We start from the raw sequence: 22,995 nt of genomic DNA, 5'->3' as shown, positions 1-22,995 counted from the left end.
GAAAAGCCCAGACAGGGAATCAGCAACCACAGAACTGAGGTAGCTGCTGGGACGAGAAGGATAGTGGAAGCATGTACAAGAGAAACCAGCAGAGGAATAAGACGGGCTGGTGAAAGAGAAAATAGAACTCAGGAACAGTTTGAGTGAAATGAGAAGGCACAGCATGTGACCGAAGGTGAAAGGCCAAGAAGAAAGAATAGCAGCGATACTAATACGAAGAACGGAAGACCGCCATGAAAGAACACAAATACTTAAGTCCCAGAGGAACGGGCATGGTGGAGGATTGCAAGGACATATAGAAATCGACGACGACTTGCAGCCAGAGGGAACACGATAGCAATTTAGACACGATTCAAGTTACCACTTCTAGGGCAATAAAAAATACTAATACCACACGATGGAACACTGACCTACACAAGAACCACACAGGGGCGAAAATGGAGCCAGAACGGTAGGGGGACACTCTAGTAAAAGGTTAAGGTTACCAAAAGGATAGTAACGGGAGGAAGCGCTACCCATCGCAATCCAGAAAAAGGCGAGGTATCAACTCATTGGACTCCTTCAGAAACAATAGAACAGGCCGGAACCTAACTGAGCCAGAAACAAAGAGTGTGCTGTCTCCGGTGCTAGATCGGGAATGTGCACTGAGAGCTGAGAAAGGATCACACGGGAGCGGGACACGAATCCTCGGTATGTCCTCAGCTGCCGAATACCAATGAACCGCTAGATCTCACGGAAATGTAATTAAGGACTATGCCACAGGCCCGCGAAACGCTTAACGATTCGAGGTTCAAGGCGAGTCTGCATGGGCCATTCTGCGTCCTAGAGAAGGGCAACAAAGTGTGACACATTATGGCGAACAAGCATGGCTCAGGCTAGTGGTGCGTAGGAGACAGGCTATGGACTTTTGGCCACGCCGGGAAAGCGATCCCGCATCGCCCGACAGACTACTTGTCCTCTGGGATGGGCTCACCTGATAAGCAGAAACACGACTTTAGGATGAGCTTGCCACCACCACTGATTAAGAGAGCTTCAAAACTACGAACTTAAGAGAGTGGTGAGTAGTGGTGGCCATGTAACCCGCTCAAACCAAAATATTTAACACCTCTCGAGAGGAAAGCAATACACAATAAGAAGGATACCAGCTGTGGGTAGGAAGTTAATGGACATAGATAGCAATGGTAGTTAGATACCAGCCCCTATACATAGTAAAACTGCGGAGATAGCTGTGCCTATATGGGTAAAGAAATGTCATTGACAGCAAATGACAAAATGAAGCGTTTGTACGCAATGCCGAGGAGCCTAGAACAAAATGGAGAATCCTAGAGCTACTGTGCAGGAATGAAACCTGATATATACGGGATAACCAGAAACAGGTGGAATAGTATCAACCGCTGGAAGCTACAGGTATGAAACGGCTATGGTTGTTACGAAAGACATTAGACAAAAAACGAAATAAAGGCAAAAGGTGTGCGAGCGTTTGTATATCAATGCTGAGTAAACTGTAAAGAAAAAAATGCACGAATGGAATAAGACAGAGTCTTCTGGCATAAAAACTCACATGGGAATGCAGAAAGATGCTACATCAGAGCCCCCCCTGAGATAATCTATGGATGTGTCTATCAGACCACTGGGATCCAGATTTGGATATGGATAGAGACCTTTTAATGTTTTTAATGAAATAAACACCAATGGAATGTGTGATCATGGGAGACTTTAAGTTCCCAGATATAAGCCTGAGAACAACCCTTCTAGTACTATATATAGGCTACCAATTATTTCTGGATACGAAGGTTGAGATTCTTAACCAACATGTGAAGAAAACCAACAAGAAGAAGATCCATTTAGATTGTTTGTGGGAGTACTTGAGGACCTCATGAAGAAATAGTTCTAGGGGACAACCATTGGTTCAGTGATGCATAGCTAATGCCATCGGTCAAAACTAGCATAAGGATAAAACAAAAAATAGCTCTCGTACAGGAGGTTTTTTATTTCAAAAGGCTAACTTAAAGAACTAAGGAAATTTAGTTGTGAGAGCACTGGACGAAACCGTTGGATCTACAGCAGAGGTAGGCCTGGACATCACTTCAAGTCAAGCTCAGAAACTATCAGAATCTTTGCACCAAGAGAAGGGGAAGAATCAAGGCAGAGTTTGACCACCAACGATGAGCCCAGCATCTCAAGAAGTGATCAAAGAAAGCAGAACTCACAGACGTGGAAGATTGAGCGAACAAGGAAAAGCTACCTTATTGAGGTCAGAAAAGAAGGATACAGTAGAGAAAGGCCAAAAGTCATGTAGATTGACCTTGCAAATGGTTAAACCAACAGTAACATGCTTTATAGCCATATAGCAAATATCGAAGAAACAAAGAAAGACGATGGACCCTACAAACAACTGAGGATGATTAATTAAGAAATCTCGCATGGCCCAATAGCTTAAACAGATAACTGCTGCATCTCTACAGAGCTAATAGAACTAGGGATAAGAGAATGCAGCAAAATGGTAGTGGAGGGTATGAGTACGATACTTACACAATATCCGAGGTTAGAAGCCAAGACTCAAACAGCTAATGAGCAAATTGGGAGCCCCATCAATCTGTACGCTCAAAAATCAAGAACTGCCACATGAATCGTCAAGCCCATTAGAAAGCCATATTTAAAGAATCAGTAACACTCAGGTTTACTGTAAACGACGGAGAATCTGACATAATCTGTTTTTAAATAAAGGAAAAAAAAGTGAACTAATAACTATAGGCTGTAATGTGACATGCTCGTAGTACAAGGTCTTGCGAAAACTGACAAAGCCAGAAGTAAGTTAAGGACATGTGAGAATCAGGACTGGTAATTTATGGGAACAAAGAGACCAAACATGGTCTACATAAAGCATAGATTGCTCAAACAACGATCTCTCTTCTTCTGAGCAAGCGTAAAACCGATCTTCTTAAGACACAAGGAAATGCAATGGATCTAATTTACCTTGATTTCAGTAAGGCATTTGATACAGTTCCTCATGGGGAATCATTAGCTAAATTGGAAAAGATGGGGATGAATATGAAAATTGAAAGGTGGATAAGGAACTGGTTAAAGGGGAGACTACAGTGGGTCATACTGAAAGTGAACTATCAGGCTGGAAGGAGGTTACTAGTGGAGTTCCTCAGCGATCGGTTTTGGGACCAATCTTATTTAATCTTTTTATTACTGACCTTGACACACAAAGTGGAAATGTGCTAATAAAGTTTGCTGATGACACAAAGCTAGGAGGTATTGCTAACACAGAGAAGGACTGGGATATCATACAGGAAGATCTAGATGACCTTGTAAACTGAAGCAATAGTAATAGGATGAAATTTAATAGTGAAAAGTGCAAGGTCATGCATTTAGGGAGTAACAACAAAAATTTTGGTTATAAATTAAGGGCACATCAGTTGGAAGTAACAGAGAAGGAGAAGGACCTCGGAGTATTGGTTGATCACAGGATGACTATGAGCCGCCAATGTGATATGGCCGTTAAAAGAGCTAACGCAGTCTTGGGATGCATCAGGCGAGGTATTTCCAGGCCCACAATTTAGAGTCTCTCTGGCCACAAGCTGGACACCACTGCTCTAAACTTCCCTCTTTGATGGTATCTGTTTTCTTTTGATTTTCCTCAGTTCTTACTGGCTGTTCCATCAGCTTTTTCTCTTATATCTTTTCGTCTACATCTCTGTTCCTGTTTGTTGGCATCCCTCTAGTTCTGTGTTTGGCCCTGTTTTCTTTTTCTCTATACGGTTTGCCTCAGAGAGGTCATCCCTTTCCCTTGTAGCTTCCATATGCAGGTGATTTCCAAATCTACCTCTCCACCCTCACACACTCCTCCTTTTTCCAGATTTCTCTTAACTATTCCTCTAGGACAGTGATTCTCAACCAGGTACATGTACCCCTGGGTATATATAGAGGTCTTGCAGGGAAGTACATCAACTCATCTAACCGTTTGCCTAGATTTGCAACAGGCTATGTAAAAAACACTAGCGAAAGCAGTACAAACTAAAATTTCATACAGACTACATTGCTACAGTATACATTGCTTTATCTACTATACACTGAAATGTAAGTACAATATTTATTTTATAATTATATAGTAAAAATGAGAAGGGAAACAATTTTGCAGAAATAATGTTCTGTAACACTTTTATATTTTATGTCTCATTTTGTAAGCAAGTAGTTTTTAAGTGAGGTGTAACTTGGGGATACACAAGAAAAATCAGACTCCTAAAAAGGGGTACAGTAGTCTGGAAAGGTTGAGGGCCACTGCTCTAGGATGTCTCACCACTCAGACTCTACAGAATTGAACTTGCTTATATTTACTTCAGATCCATCTCCACCATTTTTTTTCTCCTGCTAATAATAGCCTACCTTAATTGATTACTCTCGTTATAGTTAATATGGCAACACCCATTTTTCCATGTCCTGTGTGTGTGTATATATATATCTCTTCCTACTGTGTTTTCCGCTACATGCATCCAATGAAATGGGCTGTCGCCCATGAAAGCGTATGCTCAAATAAAATTGTTAGTCTCTGGGATGCCACAAGTACTCCTCGTTCTTTCTTCTCATCAGCCTTCTGTTTCCATGGACAACTCCAGGATCCTTTACTTCAGAGACTCACAATGTTGGTGTCATCTTTGAGTTTTCTCTGTCCTCTTCTCCCCACATCCAGTCTCTCACTGAGTTCCAGCACTTCTTCCCTCTCTCTGCTCCTGCAATACTTGTCCATGTATTAGTCAACTTGATAATTAATCTCTCTCTGTACTCTCCACCCTCACCACTCTCCCCACATCCCAATCCAAAATCTAAAGTCATCTTCCACTTCTATTGCTCTGACCCTGTCATCATCACACACTTGAATGTCGTCTTTGGCTGCCTTTCTCTTTTATCATACCAAATCCAAACTCAAGATGGTTTGATTTAAATCAAAGCAATTTAAATCACTGATTTGACTCATGATTTAAATCAGCAAGCAGGAAAACTTCACTGAAATCATAAATTTTAATAATTTTGCGTTTGTACTTTTAGTTATTTTCCAGAAGAAAGGTTTGAGTCTCATTGGTATCCGTTAAAATATGGATTTGCAACTAAATATAGCCTTTACACTAAATTTGGTGCTTCTCTTTGCTAACTTGGAAGAAACACTATAGCTGTATATTTACTTAAGCAATTATATTGCTATTCAGATTCTTAATTTTTACATTTTTTATTATGTTAGAAAATGATGAATGATGCATTTCTTATTTACTGGATGATAAATCACAAATAAAAAAAATATCAAGTTGTATTTGGATAGAAATTAAGATTAAATTAAAATGCCCCAAACCAACATTTTATTTTTTTAATTAAATAAAACTATCTTAAATGTGCTGTATATATAAGAAAAGTTTTATCAAAAATTATCATAATATGTTTTGCGTTTAAAACTAACTTATTTAACAAAGAAAATATTATCTGTGGTTAGTGAATTGAACCGATTGTTTTTGGTCACCATATCCTTCAAGATTTTAGAACTGGTACAGGGTTTCTCAAACGGGTTGCCGCTTGTGTGGGGAAAGGCCCTGGCGGGCGGGGCCTGTGTGGAGCCAGTGGGAGCTGGTGATGAGAGAAAGCATAAGGCCCGTATAGGTCTGCGATCTTTAACATAGATAGATAGAGGATATGTAGAGGTAGGTTGAGGTGGAGCGCTTCCTAAGAGCATACCCTCTGTAAATTTAACAGGAACACCACAAGGAAACAACCAAAATAACCAGGTAAGACAGAAACTTCAAATGTGAGAATGATCTAATGTCATTAATATGTATGTATGTCATCAGTACATACAAACATACCAGGCTATGGTACCCTAACATTTTGTGGGTGAGGAAACTTAAGTTTGGACATAGAAGGAGGGCCTGAATACTCAAGCTCTGTACGAGCAGTGACCCACCATGCCAAGGAAGCTTCTAAGGTTCTAAGCTTCGGGGTTTATAAGCTTCAAGTTTCAAACGTTCTTTGTTTATTAGTCCATTAGTCTGTTAGTTCTTAACTGTAAGTTTTAAGTCAGTTAGTTAAGTAAATCTCTGTTAGCTTCGATAGCTTTTAGCTGTTTAGCTTCTCCTAAACTCTGCACCTCTGACACAAGAATTGAGGAAGCTGGACCAGAACTCTCTTGGCATGCCAGAAGCGAGGCTGGTCCTTTGTCTTGTATGTCTTTGTCTCCAGTGGCACAGTTGGTTAGCATGTGGTACTTACTTAAAGGGGTGGGGGGAGGAATAGCTCAGTGGCTTCAGCATTGGCCTGCCAAACACAGGGTTGTGAGTTCAGTCCTTAAGGGGGCCACTTAGGGATCTGGGGCAAAAAATCTGTCTGGGGATTGGTCCTGCTTTGAGCAGGGGGTTAGACCTAGATGATCTCCTGAGCTACCTTCAAACCCTGATATTCTGTGACCAGGTTCTCAAGGAAGGGTGTGAGTATATTAATCAAAAGCTTGTAGTATATAATAGCACATATACCTCTAGAATATTATTGCCTTTATAACTCTGCTTATTTTACTATTTGATTATTATTCCATTTATCTCAGTAAAAGTCTTTAAGGCTATATTTGTCTCAGTGTGTGTGACCTTTCATACATCCCAACGGTCCTTGCACACTCTGTGTAGCCTGATTCTGGGACAAGAACCTTATTATATTTTGATCAGATTAATTGGCAAGCCTATAACCCATATTATCCAAATTAATAATATTAACTTCCTAAAATCAGGCAACAAAAAACATGCACAGGAAATATGGTAGCTATGTCAGAAAATGTATATCAATCAAGATTTCCAAGTGCGGAAAATAAATAAGTCTCACAACTCTACTGAGTTAGGACTGTCTATTTGCTAGTATTTATAACGCATTGCAGATGGAGACGTTGTGACCCAGGGGAAGTTAAGTGACTTGCCTAAGGTCACACAGCGAGTCCGTGGTTGAACCAGGAATAGAATGCAGAACTTCTGACTCCCAATCCCATGATCTAGCTACTGGACACAATTGCATTTCTTCGTAATGAAAAATATGGCAAAACCTTGCTAATTCACTGCCTATGTAAATTATTAAGTGTTCGGAATTCATGAGTAAGCCAAACTAATGTGATTTAAAAAAAAATAAATTAATGATACTGCAAGTCAAAATACAATTTTATTCCAAGGGTTGTTTAGTTGTAACTGTGTATGTAGTAGTATATTAGTTATTGCACATGAATACAATATTAAATTTTTTGAAGTCTGAGTTATATGAGACCTCATTGCAGCACATATTATTCCACCTTTATTGAGACTTGCATGAGTCAAATTTTTTCGAGGGAATTATTAGGTCTGTGGATTAACGAACTGAGAATTAATGAGGTTCTACTATATGTGGCAAATTGCCGGTACTGTTACGCTGGGTCTTGCGCTCTCTCTTCTGTGGGGAAGGTTCAGGTCGCCATTGCTTGCCTCTGAATCGGTATTTTAATTAGCCCACTAGTGCCCTTGAGGAGGGGAGTGGAGAGGGAGGGACCTGGGCCCGCCCTCTTCTCCAGGTCCCAACCCAGGGGCCGTGAGGCTTGTGGTGAACCACTTGAACTAGCGGTTGCTTCCCCTGGGCTACTTCCCTCTCGTGCCCTTCAGCTTGTGAAGGGGCTTCTAGCCCTCCTTCTACATAAGCCAGTTGCCCCTTACCTAGGGGTTTTTTGGATTTCTCAGCTCTCCACAGCACTCCTCCAAACTTTCCTTTTGGTCTCTCTTCAAAACTGTTCTCTGTTCCAACTCCTTCAAAATGCTCTGTGCTCCAACTCCCACACTGTCTGACTGAAGCAGGGGTTTTTGTCACATGACTGACTGTTGGTGCTCCAATTGGCTTCAGGTGCTCTAGTTAATCTATAGCAAACCTTCTTCTCCTTGCAGGGAATAAGGCTCCCTGCTAACACTCTCCTACTGCCCTCTGGCCATACTGTATCACATATATTTATTGGACAATGAAATGGAGATGTTAATTGACAACATAATCTAAGTTACACAGGGCTTAGTTTTCAGAAGTGGTGAGCACCTGCAGCTTCCGCTGAGTTCAGCTGGAGTTACGGATACACAGGACTTCTGAAAATCAGGGCCACAGTAAAGTGCTTCTACTGTTATTTACATACTATAAAGAAATCTGTTGTCTGTTCAGCAAAATTTAATTTCTCTGTGTACCATTTACAGTTGTAATATTTCAACTTGGAGTTTTTGAATTCTGCAAATAAGTCTTCCCACACAGAGTATGAAAAGCTAGTAATTATAAGCACTATTTAAAGCTAAACTAGAAGTTAATATCACCTTTTGGAACTGGAGTTATTGGTGCTTGTCGTAGGACCACCTGCATATATGAATCTTACACATAGGAGGAGAAGCTGTGTGTTAGCTGTGAAGCAAACGCACACATTTTACTGTTCATTTCTTTGTTGTTTAGGATTTGCTTAGAGAGCTGCATGAATTCCTGGAGTACAATAAAGAAAAAGAGGACAAATTTTGTTGTGAAATAGCTGACCCCCCGGTTAAGAGAATCCGACTTGAAAACATGGAAGAAGGGGCTGAGGATTTGAATCAAAATGGGGCCCTGCAGCAGATCCCTGTGACAGATGATGCAAATGTTGCTATGGAGATCTCTACTCCGAAGGTTTGCAACGTATGCTTGGGAATTCTTCAGGAGTTCTGCGAGATAGATTTTGTTAAGAAGGTAAGTGATCTTTTCCTGCTCCGTAGACTCATTTTTCTTTGAGCTGTTAAATGTATGTGTGGTAGAATCCTAGAGTGCAAACCCTGTGATCTAGTTGTTGTTGTTTTTTTAAAATCATTAATCAGTTTCAGTCCCATATGTAGTTCAGCGGCTCCATCTAGATTTAAAATACTCTGTGTAACTTAAATCAAGAACAGATGGGGAAATGCTGAGGTTTGTTTCCTCATCTACAATTACTGATTTAACGATTTAAATGATACCTGTTGGCGTGGTGTCTGGGTACCTCATATACAGTCAACAAAGGGGAATTACCTGTGGGTTGCTCAAGATCATATTTAACCCTGGCCTTGCTATAACGTAACTAAAAAAGTCTGAGAAAACAGATGAGCCTTCAGCTGTCTCCTGAAGCTAATCTAACTAGACCTCAGACAGACCTCCATGATCGTGTTTCAAAAGCAAAGGACTGACAGCAGTTCCCTGGTACTTGCATACAGTACTACTACAATGTGATTGTAAACGGTGAGCCCATCTTTACTTATGCTTTGTGACTGGAGAATAAATAAGGGATGAAATGCAGTTGATGGGGCTGTGCTGTTCAGGATTTCTCTTAGGTGCTTATTTCTACTGGATAGAGGAGTTGTAAAGCAGCATGAATTGCCCTTATAATGTATTCTTGTCTTTAGGAAGCCACAGACTAAGAAAAAATGTTAAGTAGTTTGGTGGTACAAAAGATTATAAGCATACAAGTTATCAGAGAAAATATGACTGTGAATTAGGGAAAAAGATAGTGTGAAGAGCATTATAAAACCATATATGAAGGATAAAATTGCTAGGGTAACAGAGTGAAATGTGCAAGGGGGCTTTCAAAACTGAGTGGAAGCTTTGATGTTAATGTTGATAAATAAGACTAGTTGATTTAGTACAGGGTTTCTCAAACAGAGGTCGCTGCTTGTGTGGGGAAAGCCTTTGGCGGGCTGGGTTGGTGTGTTTACCTGACGCGTCCGCAGGTCCGACTGATCGCGGCTCCCACTGGCTGTGGACTGCTGCTCCGGGCCAATAGGGGCTGCTGGAAGCAGTGGACATTAAGTCCCTCGGCCCATGCCGCTTCCAGCAGCTCCCATTGCCCCGGAGCAGTGATCCACAGCCAGTGGGAGCCGCGATCGGCCGGAGCAGACGGGGCAGGTAAACACACTGGCCCGGCCTGCTGGGGGCTTTCCCTACACAAGCGGCGACCCCTGTTTGAGAAACCCTGATTTAGGAGAATGTACGTTGGATTCAGCATAGCCAATAAACTGGGACCAGATAGAATTGTGCAGTTTCTATTGTTACAGTGCATGAGTTTGTTCCTTTTTCATAGGCAAAATATATTCTTCGTTATGGATCAGATTTTTAGTGTTGACTTTTTAAAGTTACGCCATTGAGTGGCAATAGAAAACCTGACAGCAGTTGGTTAAAAAACAGCCAAGACTGATTCTTTCCTAAGAGAAACTCCTTATCCTAACAGTGCAGTTGACATACAGTATTGATTTTAATTGGAATGCTACCACTTGTTTTTAGAAAGACATGGTGGGGGAGTTAATATCTTTTATTGGACCAGCTTCTGCTGGTGAAAGAAGCAAGCTTTCGATCTACACAGAGAAGCTCTTCAGAACCCTTCAGCAGAAGTTGATCCAGTAAAATATATTACCTCCCCCGCTTTGTTTCTCTAATATCCTGGAACCAACATGGCTACAACAACACTGCAAGCAAACATGTGTTTTTAATAGTTACCAAAATATGTGGATTTTGGGACAGTGCCCCCAAATATGTTTGTGAACTCCAGCAGAGGTGTGTAGCTAACAGCTCTGGTATTACACCAGCCAGTGATTAATAGGAGTTACTTAAATATACAGCATCAGATATTTAACTAGCAGATACAGACTGAAGTTCTCAAGATTCTGAATTAGAGGTTAGCTTAGATTCTGGAAAGACTTTGAGTATCAAAATAACTCATTTTGATTGCTCAGTATATCTCTCTGTCTACCCCTTTACTATTCAATCCTTCTTCCTCCCACTCCTTGGACTTACCTTCCCTCCTCATTCATTCTGTGCTCCATGTTCATTATTACCTCCTTTTCACCACCTGTCTGCTCCCTTTCATAGCTCATTTCTCTAGAGGGAGGGACAGGTAGGGACAGCTCAGAGAAGAGCAGCTCCCTTATGCAACAGGCACACAGTTGTGTACAGTGCCTGCCAGCAGGTTGCGTGGCCATATAACCGTGCAGCTTAGAGGGACTCTTGCTCCTCAGTCTCCCTTCCCCTCATCCCATCTCTGTTCTCCAGCACCTGTTCTCCATCCCAAAACTGTTACTGCTTCTCTCCCAATAATCAGATACTCCCCTCCCTGCAACCAAAGTCAGTTATAGCCCTGCTCCCAAAAATCAGTTGCTGCCATCCTTCTTCCTTCCCTACATCAACTAGTGCTTGTCACACACCTCTGCATGATGCTCTGTTGCTAGTGCTCTCCCGTTTCTGCTGCTTTCCTAGACGTCAGGAGACCTTTGCACAGATGGGTGGATAGGGTGTCAGGGAGGCAGCAGCAACCCTGAGGGCTCCAGCAGCAGAAGGATAAGAGAGAGAACTGAAAATGTATTATTTTTAAGACTCTCTCATGATTTTTTGAGAGCAGATTCATGGTTTTCTAATACTTAGGGTTGGCAGCATTTGAGGGGAGAGAGGAAGGGTGGTAGGGGCTGTGACCGTTACGTGTTGGGGATGGGTAGGAGACGTGCAGAGTGAGAGAGGAGAGGCAGCAGCAGCAGCATTTGCTTTTGATTGCTATTGAGATTTTCACTCCCCTTCCTCTGGCCTGGGCATTGGGGAGCAACACTGGGATGTTATTTTCCCAATGTGCGGGTGGGCTACCGGTGGGATTTTCACTCTTCCCAGCAAGGAGAAGCAACAATGATAGTTGAGAGGAGAGGGAGCCCACCGGAGGCGAATAGATGCCTCCTAAGGAAGGAGCTCACCTGTGCAACAGGCTTCGCTCCATATGTGGGGCCTACCAAAGGAGGCAGTGGCCATATATTCTGTACCTATGGACATAATGTATCTGGGTAAAAAAGGGAAAGATAGGAAAGACAAAGTCTGCCTGCTAGTTTTTTTGGGCTCTGATGCTGCCTCTTATATTTGTTAAAATTACACACTAATCTTGAGATAATGTAGGCATTTGCTTTTAAAATAGAGTATTTTATCTCAGGTAATTCATAATCTTCAAAGTAATAAAGTAATATGTTTGTGAGTGTACTATCCTGAGAACTTCTGCATTTGTGTTATTGTAGAATTGCAACAGCGAGAGATGGAGCCGCCCCTGATTCCAGGCACCAGCACGCCAAGCGCGTGCTTGGGGCGGCAAGCCGTGAGGGGTGATATGCCGGTTGCCACGAGGGCGGCAGGCAGGCTGCCTTTGGCAGCATGCCTGCGGAGGGTCCGCTGGTCCCGCAGCTTCGGCGGACCTCCTGCAGGCTGCCGCCGAAATCGCAGGACCGGGGACCTCCCGCAGGCAAGCCACCAAAGGCAGCCTGCCTGCTGTGCTTGGGGCAGCAAAATGCCTAGAGCCGCCACTGGATGGAATTAGACTATATATGTTTCATTCTTCTACCACTGTGGGATTGTTCCTTTCAATAAGTGTTATTTAGGCTTGCAAGGATTAGATTTTTTTTTTTTTTTTGTAAATCACAGTTTCACTGTATACACATAAACCAATGAAAAATATATTCATTAACAATAATCTAAATTTATAGATAGGCAAAGTAAGAAAAATGCTCCATGAGAACTTACTAGAGTTTAATTTAAGGATATTAACTCTGTATATTTGTGATGTGATATTGATAATTTGTGTTTTAATAGTTACAAAGTTTTAACTTTTTGAATTGCAGTGTCTGCTGCCATTAAATAATTACCAAATGTTGCTCTGAAATATTCCTCTTAATGAATATTCTTTCTTAATGAATAGTAATATAAAAATAATGTACTGTAAGCAGTCACAGTAGCAAATTAGGCCAGACTTTAGGCAAACCTAATTTAATGCATCAGAATTTTTTTTAAATTAATCATAGCCTGTACATTAAAGTAGACCTAGTTAAAGTTTTAGAAGATTGCCATGTTTTTGCTGTTCCTTTCCAAAACTCAGTGTTTAAACAAAAGGTGGCCATTAGTGAAAAGTGAATGGAGTTCAAATAATTTAAAAGTCTGTTTTACTACGGTGCCTTATGTGGGGCAAAATCGATTCAAATCATGGAAGCTCCATCACTGGAGGTTTTCAAAAGGAAGAGGCTGGATAGCCATCTGTTTTGGATAGTTTAGACAGAACAAATCCTGCACCTTGGCAGGGGATTGCACTAGATGACCCTTGTGGTGTCCTCTAACCGTGTGATTCTATGATTATCTAACTCCCACTTTCCCCCCAGTTTTACATAGCTTTGAAAAATTTAGATAGCTAAAAACAGAAAAAAAATGTTTAACAAACATCTATATTATCCATTGAAATTATTTAAAAAAATCTAATTCTGCCAAGGCTAGTCTTATTTTTATGATTCGCTTCAACATAAAATATTGAGTTGGGTTTCTTTTATAGTAACATAACAATGAGGGTATACAGTGACAATAATATAAAATCTGCCTGCAAGGTACAGTCCTTAAAGAAACCTTAAAAAACCCTGTCTCTAACTGGGTAGGATTTAGTAAGCTTATGGTCACTTTATATGTGAATGTATACCAAAAAGTAATGTTATAGAAGGTTTGCACTAGAATAAAGAATATCATAAAAGATTATTAGTTTAACTCCTTTATTGAGGATTCATACCCTTCTCTTTTAGGTGTGCCAAAAGGTTAATTCTGCTGAGTACCAGTTTACTAGCTTTGTATTTTCTGTGTCGCTTCCACCACAGTTGTCTGTTAGAGAGGTAAGTGTTTACAGATACTTCTATTGACCATTGTAACTTAAACGTGTATGAACAAAGAATGTGCCCTGGGAATATAAGAAGTGGAGAAGGCTTACATTTCATTGATTTTGTTTCAAAATAAAATAGTACCTTTAAATATGCAGTAAAAATACAGAATAAATTAAGCAGTGCTATTTTTAACCATGAAGTCTTCAGAAATGATTAGAGAAAGACTGTAGTCTTTTTTAAAGTCTATCCTCCCATTCCTCCTGCCAAGTATCATTTTAATTAAAACGATATCTAATGACTCCAGTAGTCAGTGGATGAGTTTCTTTAAATCTGAAAACTAAAAGGAGTTTCTTCAAAACCTTGGTATATAGTTCCCTTTGGTGAAGATTTGAGCACTGCAGTGTGGATTGTCTTGGGGAAGGAACAGCACAACTGGTACCTTTCCTGAAATAGATGGTAATTGGTAGTGCAGAATACAAATGAAAGAATTTGAAGATGAACTCTTGCTGTGTAGCATTGTAAAAGAGGTAAAAGTACATATTTTATTTTAGTAGACTTCCTGGCTACTTGACTCATGCTTTGTTGGAAATCTACATTAATACAGTTGTGAAGTACTAAAATTTGTGGACTGTCTAGTCAAATTTGAACTGTTTACATTCCTATCCTCCTGTTTAGAAAATAGCAGAAAATGGACAGATGTGACACTCTAATAATTTTGGGCAAATCAACAGATTACAATATATAGTGTTAATTAAAACTATTGTTGTATTAAGTATATTAGTTACAACATGTTTTATAGTGTTAATCTGCCTTCCATTCTAAACTGGCATTGAGATTAACTGTTGTGAATGGCAACCTATAAATACTTAAAATAAATCTCTTCTTATCTAAGATGGAGTACAATTTTTCAGTAAACATAGTGGGATGAAGCTCCTGGGCATGAGTGATCATTAGAGAGCCTGTGGCATTTTTACTAAGATTAAGGGTGTTATTTCTTGTATCTTGGGGAAATTCCAGTGTAGGTAATTACATGGGTCCAGAACCACAAAGGTACTTAGGTGCCTAAACCCCAGATTTAGGCACTTAAGTATTGCATTTAGGCAGCTAAATCCCAGTTTTGGCTCTACTGCCTTCCAGAAAACTACTGCCAAACCCAGTAGGCATCTAAACTCATTCAGCACCTAAATTTTCAGAGTAAAAGTTTCCTAGTTTCTTCAAGTAGACGCAGCAGTGTATTCCACTCAGCTGTGTGTGCGCCCAGCTCACAAGAGCCAGAAAATTTTGCCTAGCAGTACACATAGGAGGCGGTGTTGGTGCCTCATGCTCATAACCCCTCCCCTGGCTGTATGAGATGGTGCCACCTTTGCCCCCTGCAGTTCCTTTTTACCATCCGTGACTGGAGTCTGAGCTCTATGTGGTTCTTAACATCACAATCTCTCACTATCTCAGTGTTTTTTCCTAGTTGTGTATAGTTAGCTAGCACCATTAGTGTTAGATTTAGTGTTACAGTTAGTTAAGTTTTTGCCTGGTGATGCGGTTACCAGGGTTTAGACATTATCCATCCTGTGGAGAGGTGATCCCCACACTTGGTGCTTGCTGTGCTCAGGCGTTCCTGGTAGCGATAACATCTGTAAGGAGAATCAGTTGTGGGCTCTGGTGGCAGAGCCTCGTTTATACACAATTCTCCAAAGACTATGTAAATTTATGACCACGTCCAAACTTTTGTCTAAGGTGGTTTCTCAGTTTCATTTGAACCAGGCGACATATTTACCTGTGTTCTTTCCTAAGCCGCATTCGTCTCTGGAGGAGTGGCATCTCTGTGTGTTAGATGTCAGATGATGTCTGGCTTTCTACTTGGATATGACTAATACATTTCATGCTTCGCTTCACCTGTTTGTGTCATATGCAAATCATATGAGGGGGCAAGAGGTCTCTTCACAAATGATCTCTACATGGATAACATCCTGTATCAAGACTGCATATGAAATAGCTTTGGCTACACCTCCTCAGCGAGCGTAAGCTCATTCTACGAGAGTGGAACATACGTCAATATCATTCCTCCGTGACATCTCCATATTGGACATTTTCAGGGCTGCCATGTGCTCATCCATACGTATGTTTATGGACCATTATGCCATTACTGCATCATCCAGGCAAATCCTAGCTTGGGTAGAGCAGTCCTGCAATTCTTGCTTAGATAGATTCCGAGTCCCACCTTCTAGGATGGTAGTGCTTGTGAATCACCTAAGTGGAACGCATGTCTGCATTTACTCAAAGAAGGAAAATACTTATCTGTATTGTTACTGATCTTCTTCAAGATGTGATGCATAGGGATATTCCACGGGCCACCCTCCATCCCCTCTGCATCGGAGTCCAGTCTCTGGGCATTCAGTGAAGGGTAATTGAGGCTGTGCTGCTTCATATAGCCTGGGGAGGAGCTATGAGCACAATGCGTGAGCACCACCTCCCATGGGTACTCGTAGGCAAAATTCTCTGGTTCTGGTGTGCTGGGCATGCACATACTTAAGCAGAATACAAGTCTGCATCACATCTCTAAGAACAACAATTACAGTACAGGTAAATAATCTTTTTTTCTTGTGTTTCCGCTTCTGAGCGTGTGCTCTCTCTGAGCTGCCTCCCTCTAGGCATCCGGACACACTTAAGCCCACAAGCAATTCATGAGCTAGGGAAGATAGTTATTTGACTGCATGCAGGACCGATCCTGTAGTTGTGGTCAGAGGCCGCTTACTGGACTGGGTCTCATTCAAAATCTGGCCAGACGAGATAGAGGTGGTGCTGGTGCCCACTTCATAACTTTTATCTCATTGTTAGAGCACTCTTCGGGCATTGAGGAGAGAATTGAATCTGAGTCACATCCCAGGTCAATGCTCTAACTACTGGGCTGAATGTTAAGGTGGGCAGCACCTAAGTTCCCTCTAAGCTTAGCGGCCGCGCAGCTGCCTATTAAGACCCGTGCAGGGGCTCAGGGCTGCGGCAGGGACAGGCGCCCCTCCCCGCTGGCTCCAGCACAGACCTGCTGTGGCCAGCCTCAGCGCGTATGTTTATGGACCATTATTCGCTGGCCTCAGCGCGGACCTGCTGTGGCCGGGGGAGAGGTGCCCCTCCCCGCCAGCCCCAGTGCGGATCTGCTGCGGCCGGGGGAGAGATGCCTCTTCCTGCCGGCCCCAGTGTGGATTTACCACAGCCAGTGGAGAGGTGTCCCTCTCCCAGCCCCAACATAGACCTGTCTTGGACTTGCCGTGGCCAGGGCAGAGGTGCCCTTCTCTGTCGACCTCAGTGCGGATTTGCCATAGCAGGGGAAAAGGTGCCCCTCCCCCAGCCCCAACATGGACCTGTTCCGGTCTTGCTGCGGTCAGGGGAGAGGAGCCCCTCCCGTGGCCCGGCCCAGGCCCGCCAGAGCTGCCATAGCCGGGGAAAGACGCCTCTCCTCCTGCCTTGAGGTGCTGCAGGGGGGAGTGCTCTGTCCCCACTGCAATCCCAGGGCAGCCTGCACCCCCAAACCCCTCATCGCTGGCGCCACCCCAGAGCCTGCATCTCAACCCTCTGCCCCAGCCGTGAGCCCCCTCCTGCACCCCAAACCCCTCATCTTCTGCCCCATGCCAGAGCCTGCACCCCTAACCGGAGCCCTCACTCCCTGCACCCAACCCTCTGCCCAAGCCCTTAGCCCCCTCCTGCACCTCAAACCCCTCATCCCTGACCCCACCCCAGAGCCTGCACTCCAACCCTCTGCCCCAGCCCTGAGTCTCCTCCCACACTCTGAACCCCTCGGTCTCACCCCCTCCACATGAACTTTGTTATGTGCACCTGTATTAGGGTGATATGTCACATAGCAAAATTCATTCTGCACATGGATGTAAAAAGTTAAAGGGAGCACTGGGTAGCACCATCTTCATCTCCTCCTCCAGTTGTTTTGTGCGGAGCAAGGTAGGTGCCTCATTCCCATGGGAATCACCTTGGGCACTTAAGCCATCTGAAATGAGATGGTAGGTTCTTGTTCGTGGATTGCTAAATTAATATATGCTCCTCCCTGCAGCTAAGACATTGGTACCTATCGCTGAGAGAAAAGTGAAGCTTAGCAAACCCCCATCTGGGTGGCATCTCCCATTGGCTAGCTTAGGCGGCTCTGCACCTAGCATGCTGGCTTTTGTGGATCCCATTCTAAGGCGCCTGTCTCTCTCCATGCATTGCCTAGGTGCCTAACTCAGGCTTTGTGGATTGGAGTGTTGTTCCTGTGATTTCCTTGGCACCAAAAAATTAGGTGCTGTGACGCTTAGCATTGCAATGCCTAAGTCCTTTTGTGGATCCCACCCATTCTACCTACCTAAAATCCCTCTGAAATTCCAGTTGGCTATAGGATTCTTTTTCACTTCCCATTCTAAACAGCTGAGTTATGGTCAGTGTGTACTGTCCAACAGCTGCCGTACCTGGTAGACTAACACAAAAACAAGTTGTCTTGTAATCTTGTTGGCCTGATTTCTTCCTCTGACCTCTGCATGGTCCTGTTACTATCCAGAAAGGAGATTACTCAACAAGCATTCTACAAAATGGCTGAAAATGGGAGCACAGATGTATCCAAGCAGGTTCTTTGGATATCTGTAAAATGTCAGGCACCTTGGCTAAAGTTTCTGAAAAATGCATGTCTGCAGGTTGGCTCCTAAGTCCATATTTAGGCACTTAAATAAGGGGCCTGATTTTCAGAGGTGTGGTGTACCCAGCAATTCGCATTAACTCAGCCCTTTCCCTCTCCCTGATCTGCCTTCCACGCCCCATTGCTCCTCACTCCAATAACTGTCTTATCCTCACTGGGACAAAAATAAAGTGATGGGCTGAACTGGGGGTTAAAATCGCAGCTCTTGCTGTTATGTCATCAGGTCCCTGCATCATCCACTAAAATATATTATTCAAAGAGCTACACACAGCTTGGCAGCTTTAGTTGAGTTGAGTTTGTCTTGTCACTCAAAATCTTATTTAATGGCTCAACTATATAGAAGAGCAATGAAATGATGCTGCTGTTTTTTATTGATGGGTCCTTGCAATAATGCTTCAGTAGAGGGCGTCATTGTATTGCAATTCTGTTTCAGTGATGCTTTGACATTAGTTTAAGCAAGTAGAATAATTGTTGCAAAGCAGATGGAAACGAGCTTGGCTGCAAATGGGAAGAAAAATTGTTTGTACTCACATGGGTTCCCTTTGCTGACTTGAACTGCTGGATCCTGTCTAGTCCCCAGTATACCAGGCTTACAGTCGGATGTGAGCTGGGGAGATTGAGTTGACAAATCAAGAATTCAGACCAACAAATGTGTATCTTTCCTTTTATGATGTTATAGTATTTTGTAAGTCATATTTCCATGAAAGATGATGTATTTTAGGATTATTTTATTTATATTACATTAGCAGCAAAATACTATAACATTGTCCATGCCAGAATAATTTGTGCTGTAATGATGCAATTCCTCTCTCAATTCTTCTTTCATACTTTACTACACAAGAACATAAATTGTTTTAGGATAGAAAGACACCTACAGACATCCTTCCTTTTGTTAACCATTTGTGTGGCACAGAATGTTTCCAGCATGTAAAGTTCTTTTCAGACAATTGCTAAAGGATTTTCAGGTGCTGCCTTTTGATAATATACTAACTGTAATTAACCACCATAGTTCTCATCCTGCCAAGGCTAAAACATAGGACAAAGGCCCAAAATGAAGGACACAAAGCAGTGCCACAAAATTGAAATTACATAGGATTAGTATCTTTAATATTAAAAAGTCTTCTCTACCCTCAGTTTCATGAATCAGCATTCCTGGTGCAAATAAATCATGTGTAAGAATGCCACCTTCGTGTGGAACAAATATGTTTGAATAGGAAATGAATCATGCCTTTTAATAAGGGAGAAAGTTAAAGTGTTAATTGCTCCTTGTGTAAAAAATTCTAGATAAATTATTATCTGGGCCTCCTCTAGCTTAAGTTGTGATCTATCATCCTGGCACATGACATTCATGCAAATAGCCTTGTCATATCTGTAGTCGTTACTCCTTACAGAACTGTGTATACCTCTTGGAATTTCCCCCGCTTCATCTTTTTTCTAATAAGGTGGCTGGGACTGGGCACAGTATTTCATATCTGGCTCCCATAGTCCCTCAGACAGTATTAGAATAAAATATTCATATTGTAATCAACACAATAAACTTTTGACACCAAGGCATGTGCTCAGACTACGCATTCTTGTCTCTCTATCTACTTGAATCTCTTGACTAGTGGTACCTCTTAATTGGAACAGGCCAGCAGCAGAGAAGTTGGTAACTCCTAATTCTGGTGCAATTTATTTATGGCTTTCACTTTTGAAGTCAGGAGAGAAGATACAAAATTTGACTCACGAGAGCACTTAACATAGTTAACTCCCTGAGGAAACTTTCTTAGAAACCACTAGCTTGTAATTTTTTACATTTTCTCTCCTATTTTGGTGGTGCAACTACAATTATGTGAATGAATAAAAACCCAGAAATACTATCTAAAATAAGGATGTGCAAATGAGGATGTGTAAATCTATATCTAACAAATCCTGCAGTATGGTATTCTGCAGTCAACATATTCTCTCATTCAGACGTATATTCTTCATTACTATTGTAGACTGTTTTAATTTATGATTTAACATGAGTCATTATGCAAACAATATTAAGATGTACTTCATGTATCTTGTGAGGCACTCTTAATCATATACTATATACACACACAGTATAATGAATCAGACAGAGTGTGTTCAGGTAAACAATATTCCATCAGTAAAACCACATTTGTCTTCAGTAATGATATAGTAGGTGCATCGGTTAGTATATTGTGTGTCTAACAAAGTCTTAAGCATTCTTATTCCCTACTCCAATATTTTTTGCATTGGTTTAAAGATCCCTATTTCATGACAGGCCAGAATGTATGCTTGTTCTTTCAGAAATGCTGAGGGTAGGCCTAATAAAGGATGTTAAGGGCCTATTAGATTATTCAATCCATCTACCACTGTGTGGGTGAAAGTGACCTATGAAATCATTTTTTCCATCACTGAGGGAGTGATACATCCTCTGGCAAATATTATATTGACCTGATGGTTGGTCTTAGCCAAAAGGCCATCCAGTCCTGACCGTGTCCATTTAAGTTTGATATACCTTTTCAAATCCCGTTATTAGATTTTTTCGTAGGGGTTTTTATCCCAATAGGAATGGTTAGTTTATTTTACAAAGATTTTTTTAAAACACCGTATCCAGATATTAAGTCAGGAGAGCCTAGGAGAGTGACGAGAATGAGACAACTACATAACTGACTTTAGATTTTCCCCTTCCCAGCAGAATTTGTCAACAAAACTCTTATTGAGTTTGGTTGGAGCTACAAGATTGGGCCTCCAGAATTTGTATTGATACAGTGGGTGCTTTTAGGTTGAACAGCTTTTTGCTTAAATCCGCTTTCTTCTCTTCCTCATTAACAAAAAAAAAAAAAAAAAGTGTGGCTTATTAAAATTGGCCACCAGCTATTGTAGTAAATCACTGATAGCTTTTCTTTTCCAAAGATGGACTGACTTCCTGCTAGAAACCTAGTCAGTAGAACTCAGTCTTTACAAGACTGTTTTTGGAGAATCTTGTATCTTCTTGTGACTGTAGGCCTAATCCAAAAGCCCAGTGGAAAGATTCCAGTTGATTTCACTGGGTTTTTGGATCAAGTCATTAGTGATGTAGTCGTTTACCTGTGGTGTAGAAAATGGGATTCACTGTGAATGGGAGCATAGGCAAGATTGAAGGTATACTGTGTTAAACAATTATTGCAATCTAATAATAGTTTAGTTTATCCAGTGGAAAGACATGTCACACCAGTAAAGGAAATGGAGTCCTAAAAGTGGTCAGCTTATTTTACTGATGTTTAGGAAAGGCATGCTTTTGGAAGTTTGAGAAGATTGTGGCATAAGCAACTTTGTTCTGCTTTGAAGTCCTTCAGTTGATGTATCGCTTTCAATCAGATTGTAAGCACATGTATTTTATAGATGCTCCACTGATTTCATTAGTGGTTGATCTTCTCTTAAGATGGAGAGTGATCAAGAGCCCAGGCTGATTCTTTTATCTCTTTTGTTGATTTTTGTTACCGTTGACCATGAGGTCATGCTGACTCTACCTTGGACTGTGACTTCTTAGCCGGAAAACACAAGGTGGTGGTTTTGGATCATCTGCCCTGAAAAGTGACTCTCTGATCCAGGGAATGGCTAAATTATCCCAGTTGGTGTATGTGAGACTGATGGGGAGGGGGCCTGGGGCTGTTGATCTCAGCAGCATACAGATGCCATGCAGCTCTCTCTCATTTTGGGGAGAGGTTACTTAGTGCAGCTTCTCAGTAAGTGGGTACGTGTAGAGCAGCAGAACCTAGGATCCATAGATCTGTATGGAGAAACTGAAAAGGTTATGGTGAACAGATAAAGGAGAGATCCTACTCAGATCTCCCCAGCATCTGCATAGCAGAACACTCAAGGTGCAGATCTGAGGGGAATAAGTGAAACATTTATGTAAACCCTGAAATAGTCTGTAGAGCAAAGGCACCTGTGGCTTCTAACCAGCATCACTTGCTCCACTCCCCAGCCTTCTTCTATCTTCACCCCATCCATGTCCCACAAACCAGCGGACTCAGCAGAAAGTATGTGTGGTTTGACAAAAGAAGGCATGGCTTGGTGGGAGGAATAGGGTTAGGTGTCCGGCTAGGTATGTGGTTTAAATCACATTTGTACACCTAGACAGGGGGATGATTTGATATTTTTTTTAAAAACAATGTAATGTATATATAGAATTAGGTTTAATATTCCATCAATAAAATTTTAGGTATATTTGATGATTTTTGGATGTTAAGTTTCTTGTGATTTGCATTTGACTTGGATAGTCTAGGTACACTTCTAATTACAATAGCAGTAACAAGATTTAAAGTGTGTGCAGTCAATAGATGTAGCCTAAATTTCAAAAGTAACAAGACCTCAGCTAGGTATCCAACTTTATACTTAAAGGGATATGCGTTTCAGAGAACTAAATGCTATTCCATATTGGTTGCTTTTGAGTCCCCTCCTAGTCTACTACTAGATAGATTTGGAATTCTAAATAACACTAGCTTGTTTTTAGTCCCCTACCACCTATTCACTGACATCTACAGAATTATTGTTCTGTCTCTCTGGAATTGTTTGAAATGGGGAACTTCATTTTAACTCTGTCGTAGAGCCAGTGTTGTCAGATGAGAAATCTGATTCGCTTTTCTCAAACTGAGAGGAATGAGAGAGTCATTCAGAAGCTTG

General features: G+C 41.7%; 1 protein-coding gene across 1 annotated transcript in view; it reads left to right on the top strand.

Annotated features, from left to right (window-relative positions):
* Positions 1–22,995, top strand: part of PUS10 (pseudouridine synthase 10) — an 84,925-nt gene that overhangs the window by 11,871 nt on the left and 50,059 nt on the right. The window contains exons 3-4 of the mRNA XM_032766731.2: positions 8,473–8,739; positions 13,596–13,682. Of these exons, the coding sequence (XP_032622622.1) occupies positions 8,473–8,739; positions 13,596–13,682 (354 nt within the window). The remainder of the gene's footprint in view (positions 1–8,472; positions 8,740–13,595; positions 13,683–22,995) is intronic.

This window comes from Chelonoidis abingdonii, chromosome 3 (assembly GCF_003597395.2).
Source record: "Chelonoidis abingdonii isolate Lonesome George chromosome 3, CheloAbing_2.0, whole genome shotgun sequence".
NCBI classification, from domain to species: domain Eukaryota; kingdom Metazoa; phylum Chordata; order Testudines; family Testudinidae; genus Chelonoidis; species Chelonoidis abingdonii.
This window is presented reverse-complemented; position numbering and strand designations above follow the sequence as displayed.